This window comes from Humulus lupulus, chromosome 7 (assembly GCF_963169125.1).
Source record: "Humulus lupulus chromosome 7, drHumLupu1.1, whole genome shotgun sequence".
NCBI classification, from domain to species: Eukaryota; Viridiplantae; Streptophyta; class Magnoliopsida; order Rosales; family Cannabaceae; genus Humulus; species Humulus lupulus.
In genome coordinates this window covers 156176662-156188692 of record NC_084799.1, presented here as the reverse complement: position 1 = coordinate 156188692, position 12031 = coordinate 156176662, and the positions used below count along the sequence as shown (strand labels likewise).

Here is a 12031-nt window from a genome sequence, read left to right as displayed (position 1 = left end):
TGGAAGCAATTCCACCTCGACCGTTGATCATCTACGGGGTAAGCACTCGAACGTGATCCAACAGTCACGATTATCAACGCACGGATTGTGATCATTAGCATGGGAAAAGGAAGTCTCGGATACAGGGCGAAAGGACGCTTCGGGTATAGATTGGATGTCTTGGACGTGGAACAGACTCCTCATTAATTGCACCGATTGATGGACCCAGCAATGAGGAGTCAACGTGTGTCTTTGCAGTTTTCGAGTATGATGTCATGGTGAGCCCAAGAGTCACCTCTTGAAGACCCTTGAAATTACTCCTATCAGAGTAAGTCTCCACTGTCCGTGGACAAGTGAAGACTTGGGGGGAAAATGTTGTCTGTGATTTCATCATTGGACATGTGGTAGTAATTAGAGAAGTAATTAAGCTTCTTGAGAGAAAACAAAGCTTTGTAGAGCTCGCCTAGAGCTCCTCGGAGTGTAGTATCCTCCTAGCGATTCATGTTTCCCTTTTTAGGTGTGGATGTCTCCAAGTGAGGCCACGTTCTGAGGACCACTCTAGCGGTCCTCCAGTCTTCTTGATTCAATAGTCCTCCAAGTCTATGAGTTTTGTCCTCAAGCTTGGAGAGAGCGCCAGGTGTCAGTTACTGTAGTCTTGGGCCACCACAAGATAGTGTGACAACTTTATGGGTGCCTCGAGTAGTGGCGTCGAGTTTGTACACTCGACAATTGGCATTTCCCAATACGCCGCCTGACACAGGAAAACGTGCAACCACATTGTGACAGTGTCAGAGGCGTGTCTCTCGTAAAGTTGGTGAGCTACAACCTACGAATTGGGCCCCATACGATACGCGCAAGCCCACAATCTTACTTAGAACATTCAGAGGGAAATAATTAGGGAATATTTGTAATAAATGAGAATAATGACCCTCAAACTCTATAAATAGGGCTAGGGTACCATTGTAAAATGGTTCACAATTTTTGTACTCAGAGCAATATATACAGTGTCTGAAAAAAAACCTCCATTGAAGCTTGAGATATCAAGCTTCAAGAACACTATTACTAAAGACTCGTAGACTAGGGTTGCTTTATAACCTGAACCATGTACACTCTTGGTGTTTATCTTTTTTATTTTCTTTATGTTTTGTAATTAAGTTAATAGCGAAAAAGACAGTCAACAAGTGAATAAAAATTTATTATTATATTAAAATTACATAATACAAAAGTAATACATTGAGCTGAGATGCTTTAAAAAACATAAATTTCAATTAAAAGAACGGTAATATACTGTGTAGATTCTTGATAAACATCCTAGTGGATCCCAAATTGATTTCAAGATACGTGTTGTTGTAATTTTATTCGTAATGGGTGGGTATCAAATCCGCTACTTTTTTTTTTCTCACAAGTATCTTTAAACAGTATTGCTATGGCCTAGGATCTCTAGGAGCCAACACGCTCCTTTTTTGGTTGGTGCAAAGCATACTGTGCACTTTTCCCTAATTTCTAGCCTGGCTTCTCCATTGGGCCATGAAGATAACTGCGCTTACAATAATAATCTAAATACATAATGACACAAAACTAGGTCACTTTGCCCACCCTTTGGAGTATAATTTACAAACAAGTACACAACTTGGAAGTTCTCTATAACTGTTGTGATTTGGACAATAACCAGTTCAGAGCCAAAGAAAAATCTAGATTTTTATCTTGAAAGTCTCTTATCTATTGTATTAGAGGGCTGAAGGTAGCATAACCATAATAAGAGCACGGAACTACATGGTACAATCTAGTAAAAGATAGCTTTGAAAATTGAGCTCCATCTACTTCTATCAACAAGCCTTGATTTCAAAGAATTCAAGTAATGTTTTGAAGTTTGGATGATCTCATAACAACCCAACTAGCAACAATTGTTGACACAAATGATTCTTCCATAAAAGGAAACAAATCCAAGTCGAAAGGAACAAGTAACAAAAATCACGACCCCTCTCAGGCAATTCTATATATGTTCAAGTGAAGAACAACGCAGTCTCTAGAGGCAGTCATGATAGTTCTGTCTATAATGTAACTGGAAATACTATTACATTTAAACTTTAAAAGCCATGGACACAAATGTAGAGAAAGAGAGGGGGAGAGAGGAAGAAAGCTCCAATAAAAGCTTATACACGCTCAACAAGCGTTAATATGTACACACGCACAAAAGGCCAGTATTGATTGAATCACATATAAAATGAGAAATGAAACAAATGAAATGTAAGAAGGAAAAGAATGTAAAAAAAGATGCCAGTCATTGTCTTCTTTCTGCTGAGAAAGAGAGTGGTTCACTCACTCTAATGGTATTCTCTAATGAAGTAAAAAAAATCTTTCAATGATAAGAAAGTAACAGGAAACTGTTAAACACTGATCTGTAATTTGGATATTACTTTCTACATCTCCAAGCTGATATTGAATACAAAGGCCGATCTTGCCAGCAAATCAAAACATTTCCATTATCTTCCCTGATCTTATACCCGTCACAGCCATAGCCTTGTAACAACCTTCTAGCTTGCATCATACCATAATAGCTAAGAGGTACGTTTGCGAAGCCGGCTGAATCGAGTCTTTGAATCCATTTGTCAAGCTTTTCATGCCTTTCCTTCCTTTCAGGCCCTTCACAAGCTATGATGTTTTTAATTTCCTCCCCAAAGAGCATCTTCTCCACCTTTAGTCTCTCCAATGGTGTTCTCGACACAGTAGATTCCAAACAATCAAACAATGCAGCATATGAATAAAGAGCTTCAAGTAGCCTCTCCATTAGAGTTAAACCATTATGGTTAGAATCTTGTTCTGTTACTACCATAAGCTTGGGGGTTAAACCCCACAAGGCATTAAGAAAGCCATCCATCTTTCCTGAAGCATTTAAAGATAATGGCCAGGACGAAGCTGAGTCAGGACTTGGGCTACACCCATTAACAAAATCTTTCTCAAGTAACTCACCCAATGTGCTTTGGTTCACTTGGAAGGCTCTAGGAAAATAAGTTCCATTCAAAGTCTTTGGCCCCAGTGGAGATTTCTTTCTCAGAAGTTCATCATCAGAAGCCAAAAGAGAGTGCAACTGAAGTACAGAACTCACAACTAAAGCCTCCCCAGTTTTGACACGAAGTTTTTCCATATCAAGATTTTCCAATTTGCTCACTACAAGGTTAAACTGAAATGGTATATCAAGTTTCTCTGCTTCATCAATCAACCTATGAGCCATTTGCTCTAGTACCTCTTTCTGTTGATGAACTGCAGTAATTCTCAAATGTGGCGGGCCTTCAGTCCTTGCACTTAAAACTTGAAGAAGTGCAACCCATTGTGCAGGTTCAGATGCATGAAGATCTATTATGTGTACCATCTTTTCACCTTCAATGGCTTCAGTGATAGCTTGGTTGGTCAGAACAAAAGCAACTTTGAGAAACGGAAAGAGCTCGAAAAACACTTTCCGAACTAGAATTTCTTCTGAAACCAAAAACATTCTAGTCGAATTGAGGGCCTTGTGAAGACCAGGCCAACTTTTGAGGATACGATCTGCAAGAGCCTCAGTGAAATAAGCAGCAATCCGCTGCATGGTATCACCATCAGGAGAGGCCAGCTGGGAAATCTGCTCAAGCGCAATATTGGCATTCTCAAGGCTACCGGATGCTACATGGTTTGCACAGGTGAGCAGCAAATGGATCAAATACAAACCTCTCTCTTCAGATTTGAGCTCTTTGAGCCACGGGTATGGTGATCCTAAGCTAGGAGAAAGTGACATCATGGAAAAAAATCGCAGAGGTGATGAAGTTACAGATGATGAACCTTCATCTTGAAACATTGGTGCCATATAACAACACAACAACAGATTTAGGTACGTGTGAAAAAGAAAGCGACAAGATTACTATTGTCAAGAAAAAGAGAGTCAAACTCTACTTCTCAAGATAATCTAATCTAGACTTGGAAGATTTCTTAATTTCTAAATTGTTATAACTTTCTTGCAAAGAACAAATTGTATCAAATAGGAATATCGAGTGTCATCCTTGGATTAGAACAATAAGGACGCGATCAAACCAAAGCATGAGACAACAACCTAACAAAATGTACTATCGTACCAAGGACATACAAAGAAAAAGGGTTCAAGGGTACAGACAATTGGAGGATTATGGTTTCAAAATTCGAAACACAAATTAAATAAGAGAATGAAAAAAAAAAAAATAAACACAGCTGACACAGAGGACTAAAATTTCGACTAGGAAATCAGCTAAACAGTCGAACAAGAACAAAGGAAAAAGGGTTCCAACCGAAGAACTAATGAAAAAGAAGAAGAAAAGCCAGATTCTTACAGGGTTTTGCAGTTAACCAATAACCCATATGAAGCCCCAATGAAATTCATGAGAAGGATTCTCCAAATCTCACTGCGTGCTAAAACTGGTACTGGTTTCAGGGCTTCCTCTGTTTTCTTTCTCACACATAATAACTCTTCATAACCCAGAAGTCCCTCCCAAAAACAAAACAGAAAGGAAGAAAGAAAGAAAGAAAGAAAAATGGTATTAATTAGAACGTCTGTTCCGAATGACTCTTCTTCATGGCTACGTTGTCGATAATGCGTGGAGGGTCCTTGTTGTCGTTTTTGTTTTGGTGTCCATCTTCTTAAGTGGAATATGGAGTTTGTGAGAAGGTGAGCCTTTTAATTTGCTTGTCTTTCTTTTTCTCTCTCCGAAAAATATAAATTACTTTCTTAGTATTATTATTATTATTACTATTATTTTGTCTTGAACTAAGGTGGATAGGGAATCAGGGCTGGCCTAAAGAAGTTTTAATATTCCCAAAGGTTACATAAATCCAAACATGCCCTAACAAAGACAAACAATGCCCTCAGTTTTGTTTCCTAGTGGGGTAAGTGTGGGAATTGGACGAAAGAGCTTTGTGGGTTTCGAAATAGTAGTGCCAAAAACCCATTTTGTTTTCTTTTCATGCGAATGACCTTTCAATTGGTATTATCTTCCAATATTAAGACAAAGAGACAAGGAAGTTAAGCAAGACTCCAAAAGTAGATGGTACATTTATCTCTATTTGTGGATTCTTAGGTGGCACTCCTCATAAAAATACACAACCCCTTGGGCCCTAATTTCTAATTTTTGTACCATTTTTATCTTCACCTAACATGAATTGTTGTTTGCCTCGTAAGTAAGACTTTTTAAAGATACTAGGTAAAAACAATATAAAAAAATATATTAATTTTTTTTTTTTTTTTAGTTGTGATATAAATTTTAAATATATAAATTATGTTGTATATTATAAAATAATGATATAAATATATATTTTTTTAAATTAAATCAAAACATTCCTTATAGTTATAAAAAAAATCGTTAAACCAAAATTTCATTATAAACACACTTTTTATATATAAAGATATGATGCATTCTAGTATTAAAATTAAGAGTAATTAGCGGCAAAATCTCCTCATCTTTGCATTCTTATACACTTAAACCTCAATTTTTTTTTTTCGCCGGTGAAACCTCCCAATCTACTATTGTGTAAGCAAATCTAAGTTGTCATCCATTCTAGTCCGTTAACTGCCACAATAGACAATCCACGTGTACACAAAGGTACATGTGGCATGTTTTTATTGGTCCACGTTCTTTATTTATTTAAATATTATAAAAATTATTTAAAAATAATAAAAAAAATTATAATTTAAAAACCATTTTTCTTTCTTTTTTTCTTTTTCTTTTTCCTTTTTTCTTTTTCTTCTTCTTTTCTCGATCGATCTTCCCCCCCCCCTCTCTCTCTCTCTCAATCTCTCGATCTCCCTCCTCTCTCTCTCGATATCCTCCCCCCCCCCCCTCTCCCCATCTCTCTGACCAGATCTGAGATCTGATTAGTGGTGGCGAGGTGGTTTTGGTTGTGGTGATGGGCTGAGGGCGACGTGGTGATGGGCTGCGTGGAGTCGCGGCTAGGTTGCGTGAGGGGATCTGCAAAAAAAAAGAATAATGGAAGAAGATAGGAAGAAGAAAGAAGTCAAATAAAAGAAGAAGAAGAAGAAGAAGAAGAGAGAGATGCGTGGGTAGAACTGTAAAGAGAGAGATAGAGAGAGATCTGAGACATGCAGAGAGAGAGGGAGATCGATGGACAGAAGAAAAAGAAAAAGGAAAAAAATTAAAAATAGTTTTAAATTATATATTTTTTAAATTTTTTATTATTTTTCAATAATTGTTATATATATATTAATAAATAAACAACATGGACCAATAGAAACGTGCCACATGTACCCTTGTGTACACTTGGATTGTCCATTGTGGCAGTTAACGGACTAGAATGGATGACGCCTTAGATTTGCTAACAGAACAGTAGATTGAGAGGTTTCACCGGCGAAAAAAAAAAAATTAGGGTTTAAGTGTATAAGAATGCAAAGATGACAGGGTTTTGCCGCTAATTACTCTAAAATTAAAAAAAAAAATCTAATTTTTTTTTAGGAAAAATACATATCAATTTCAATATAATAAAATATTAAAATAAATTAAAACTATGAATTTAAAAAGTTTATTTGATCAATTTTGATTATTTAATTTTAATAAATTTAAAGCCAACAAAAAGTTATATAAAAACATATATTATTTAATTAATGGCTAGAGCGATTAAAATAAGTAATTTCTCATAAAAAAAAAAACTAAATGAAAAAATAAGAAAATATGTATATTTATGTCTTATGTCACTAGTACGTATATGTTGGGATAAACAAAATACGTTAAATGCTTAAATAATTAATTAATAAAATAATGAAAATAACAGATTTAAACACATAAATATTTTTCAATTATAGTTTTAAAAGCATAATTGATAGAGTAATTTAAATAATTTAATATGAAATTTATGAAATATGTAATGAGAAATTGTTATGACTCATTTATTACTTTTTTTTTCAATTTATTTACCTTAATTAGATGTCTTTATTACAATTTTTTTTAATTTATTTACTGTATTTAGATCAGGGATATTTGCGGCGAAAATACATAAGTTTTACAAATTATGACACTTAAATATTGTTGACCCTTGTTTTGGTCAAATGACACAGAGTCAAATGCTTGATGTGATGGAAGGTATTGAAATAGATCTAATGGAAAGAATAGTAAACGACACAATAGATTATAGTGGTTCGGCCCCACGAATTGGTAATGACCTACGTCTACTTAAGCTATTATTGATATTGGTTCTCAAAGGAGTGATCAAAGAACTAGGGTTCTTCGAGTTTCACAAGCCTTAGAGGGGTGAATAATACAATCGAAAGATAATATCTATAATTCTCTCGTAAAGCACAAACCCAAATCAGCCAAAAGGTAAGAGTCCCTACCTTGAGCTATTTCTTATCTATTTATAGGCTCAAGGAGGATTACATAAATTTGTTACCGATATTCTTTCCTAAATAGTCGGATACTCAGGAATTATGGGAGATAATCTCGGATATGATTACAATCACATAAGATCTTCTCAAAATATACGGAGTATACGACCAAGCTGGTCGTATATAAAATCCAAATGTTATGCCAGGGGAACCTCCCTGGTCGATAGTCGAACAAAACCTTTGCCAAGTGTCAGCCACGTGTTAAAAATGTCTGCCACGTCATCCACGCCTATGCCTATTTTTTGGATAACATTTTCCCCCCAAGTTTATTTATTGCGACCAGCAATAAGTAAACTTAGGAAAACAACCTTTCATATGCCCCACGAAATCTTTCAAAACCCTCGTGCATTTTTTAAAACCGTGACTTAATCACGTCTAATCAAGCCTTTTCAATTTTCAAGAAACCACTTCGACGGCTGTTACACTCCCCCATGCTTCGAAAAAGGGAATTAATGATTACTAATTTTTGTCACACTTCGGCTTCTATAAGTAACCTCCTCATTCACCTTTTAATCTTTTATTCACCATTTCCTGCCAAGAACTCTCAAGAACTCCATCTCGGAACTCAGAACTTTGAAGGTCTCCCGTCATTTTGCTTAAGGGATCTTTGTTTGCAAGCCCAAAGTAGTCCTATTTCAGAATCTCCAACCTTCATCCAGGTAAATTTCTTCGTCTTTTAAACTCTTTAAGATGCCATGCATACTGCTTTTGAGTTCTGAAACTATTTGCGTTCTTGAGTAGAAATTTGTGAGGATTCTGTGTATGTCGTTGATGCTTGATAGGGTAGTGTACTTTTGCTCTATATAAGTTAGGAATTAGTTTGATAGTCAGGATCATAGGTTTAGGGCGTAAAATCGACGTAAAAATTCAATTTTTAGGCTAGTTGAAAAACTGAGTTTTTCCCGCCCCTTTGGAGTTGAAAAAGCTTTTTTTTTTTTCCAGAAAACTCTTTACTTTCACTTTTTGATCCGTTTTTCAAACTGCTAGCATAAAACTTAGTGTTTCGGTTAGAATGCTGCTGGTCGATAGACGCGAGCAATGTTATTCCAACTTTCAACATAAGCTCCTAGATTGTGCGTCTTATCTCCTCCTTTGTCTGTTTGCAATTCATATGCAAGAACCGTGGGGAGGAGAAAGACCCATCAACGACGATCTCTTAGTTCAACTGCTTGAAGATGAAGAACAGCCTTCGACCTTGATATCAGATATTCCTTTTTCTTGCGTTAACCTAAACACTTCCCCATTTTTAACTCAAAATATGGCTCGTACCAAAACCAAAGCTCGAAAAAGAAAAACTCCCAACACTTCTCATCAGCCTACTGCTGATGCTCCCTCGACCAGTGGTCGAGACGAAAATGCCCCCGATCCAAATGTGCAAAGGCATGCCCGCCCTTGACACGCTACTCAGCCGGACGTCAAGTGGCATGTCTTCTCTGGAAGTAGGGTGACAATCAAAATGATCGCCAACTACTTAAACAAATACAATCTGACAGGGGTGACCCTAGTTAAACCTAATCCAGACCAAAGGGCTAATCTTCCTGGAGGTGCTTACAACGCCTGGTCGCAGTTTCATGTTGAGGCAAGAGCCACTTTTCCTCTTCATGCATTCTTTCAGGGGGTGGCCAACTACTTCGGAGTTTCCCCCTTCCAAATTACCCCAAACGGATATAGAATGCTGGCTGCACTCTATATCCTGTATAGCCAGAAAAAATGGCCCGCGCCGTCGCCACATGAGGTCAACTACCTGTTCGACCTCAAGTCTAACCCCAACCAAGAAGGCACGGGGTTCTTCCATCTTTGTCATCAGGAAACCGCACGCATTTTCCTGACTGACCCCACCCATATCTCCAACGTGGGGAGGTACTACCAGGAGTACTTCCTTACGCTTGACCTAGTCGCAGACAACTTGGCTTTCACACGCGGAGGTAAAACTTTCACATCGCTGGCTTCTTCAATTAGTGTTTTTCCACCACAATGTCTTGAACTTTCAATGTGTTTCAGGCCCATGGCTGCGACCAAACCCAACTCCAGGGATGAAGTCAAGGGCGTCAATCTTAGCCAGCATGTCAGATGTTGAGAAAAGTGTCAAAAATTTAGTTACAGAGGCTAACCTTAGGTTTCCTGGCCTCTGGGACCCTCAACCAACTACGAGTGGGCCTTCAGCGGGGAATGCTCACACCGAATCAGAACCCGAGCAACAACCCCAAGCGTCTCCTCCGCAGAGGAGACCAACTGGGGTAACAATCAAGGGACCTGCCGACACTCACCGAGCGGAGAGGCCCTTGGATCCCAAGGGAAAAGGAAAGAAAAAGGTCGCCGAGCCTACCGAACTCTCTGACGACTCGTCGGATGATAACAGTACAGTAATTTCGCTTTTAAACCATTTGCCAATTCCCTGTCATATGTTCGACGGGGATGGCAACTTTAAGAATGCTCCCATCTTAAATTCAGATTTCTTCCAGGCAGTAGGTAGTTCGGTAAATAATGTAGCAACCAATAGTTGTAGCGCGGGTACTTTACTTGTAGTCTTTTCACTTTCATTTTTTGGCCCTGTGTGACCATCTAGTCTCAATGCCCATGTTGTTTCCTTTTGTGCAGATATGGACTCCGAGGATGTGTTTGAGCATTACAGGGCTGCTGCCGCCTCTTCTGGCCAAAAGAAGGACAGCAAGAGGGCTCGAGGGGAGAGCAGCAAGACTGCCTCAAAGAAGGCCCGAACTGACGATCCTCCGGCTACCGCCTCTTCGAAGAAGAACTCACCACCTCCAACACCCCTCGAGCAGCCGGCCTCAACTCCCGCCGACCAGCAGCCTTCTCCTAAGGCTCCTAGCAGGGAAACATTGCACACTCAGCCCGAAGGCTCCCTGCCTAGCCTCATGGTCAGCTCTTTCAGGGAGAGAATATACAAGCTCTCCAAGCATAAATGCAGCCAGGCAACTATTACTGAAACCGCTTCTATGGAGGCTGATCAAGTTCTCAATAGAGGGCTGAACGAGATAGTTAGTGTAAGTCAACTCCTCCTGATGTTACATTTATTTTTTATTCCATACCTTTACTTTATCTTTTTCTATCTGTCTTCAGGGACTGCTGACCATAACCGCAGGCTGGCGCCATGCTGGGGTGTTGGTGTCTCGGGGCAGGAACTTTGATGCCAGACTTGTCGAGGCCAAGAAAGCACTCGAAGCTACAAACAACGAGCTTACCAAACAGAATAGCGAGCTGCTTCCGGAGAAGACGGAGCTGTCCAAGAATAAAGATGAACTGCTCGAGGACAAAGCTACTCTGACCAAGGAGCTGCTGAAAACCCGGGATGCCCTGAAGAAGGCCAACGAATCTAGGGAAAAGTTCAGGGAAAGCGCCAAGCTCAACTATCAACAAGCTGTACATCTCGAGCTTGATCTGATCGCCAGCAGGCAGGAGGCGGAGGAACTCGAAAAACGAATGTAGGAGCTTGAGGAGGCTGGAGCCAAGAACTTGGAGAAGTATAAGGAAGCCACTCATCCTTGCTTCTACGAGTTCAGCTATCTGTTAGAACGCTTGACGAAGACTTTAATGTCGCAGTGCGCCATTCGTCTAGAAGAAGAAGATAAGGCTGAAGTGCCTGCTTCCCCAGAGATTTCCCTGGCAGCAGGGATAAACGATGCAGACGCTGAAGCTGGCCCAGCCGTCGACCAAGGCACTCCTCAAGACCCTCCAGCTCCTTAATCTTTTTTTTTCCTTCTTCTTTTATCTCAACTACATGACCCACAGGTCGTGTTGTAAAGACAATTTATTTTTTATTGCTGCAAGGGCAGCCATTTTACTTTTATTTGAATAGTTACATCCGAACAGTACTGCTCGCGGTGTAAAAGGATTCCTTTGACATTATAATATTTTTGCTTTATTATAATATCTGTTTGCATGACCGAACTTAGCATAGTACTTTGGCTTGATTTTTCAAAATATAAATTTTGAAAAATACTCTAAGTACCGTAGTATGCTTACACTTATTTTGTTCATGTGTTTACATACCTCTTGGTATGCTTTGCTATCGATGTACCTTATATGCCCCCCAAGTGATCGAGGAGCTTTAGGTCCTTGGTCACTTGCCTTGACCATGACCTATTCGAACATTACTGCTCGGTATAAAATGTAAAACTTATAATACAGCAAAACAACACCCGTAATGAACCTTGTAAAAAATTACAAAGTTTGGCAAGAGTGACTGGCTGCGCACAGTCCCTTATAATTCTCGTATTTAAATGGACTAAACATGTCTTTACGAGTGATCTTTGAAAGATCTTATACTTATAAGCGATTAGCCACATAACATGACTAACCCTTTTTCAAAACTTGTAAAAAGTAAAAATTAATACAAGCTAGTCCTTTAAGAAGGTCTGTTTATTGATAATACTTGCGCAGCTGTTCTCCATTCCAATAGCGTGGAACGAGATCTCCATTTAAGCGTGCAAGTTTATAGGTGCTTGGATGAAGGACTTCTTTAATCTGGTCAGGTCCTTCCCAGTTTGGTCCGAGTACTCCAGCAACTGGGTCGCGGGTGTTTAAGAAAACTCTTTGAAGCACTAAGTCTCCGACGTCGAACTTTCTTTCTTTTATTTTGGAGTTAAAATACCAAGCGAATTTTTGCTGGTACGCAGCTACTCGGAGTTGGCCTTTTTC

The 12031-nt window shown here is 39.0% G+C and overlaps 1 protein-coding gene across 1 annotated transcript; it reads right to left on the bottom strand.

Annotated features, from left to right (window-relative positions):
• Positions 1-2088: 2088 nt before the first annotated feature.
• LOC133788734 (scarecrow-like protein 3) lies at positions 2089-4634 on the bottom strand. Its single transcript, XM_062226322.1, has one exon. It carries the CDS (start codon positions 3815-3817, stop codon positions 2393-2395), a length of 1425 nt encoding a protein of 474 aa, XP_062082306.1. The 5' UTR covers positions 3818-4634; the 3' UTR covers positions 2089-2392.
• Between the last annotated feature and the right edge of the window lie 7397 nt (positions 4635-12031).

What these genes read in the sequence shown, in the direction of transcription:
- LOC133788734 (XM_062226322.1), bottom strand. Translation starts at nt 3,817, where the DNA reads ATGGCACCAATGTTTCAAGATGAAGGTTCATCATCTGTAACTTCATCA.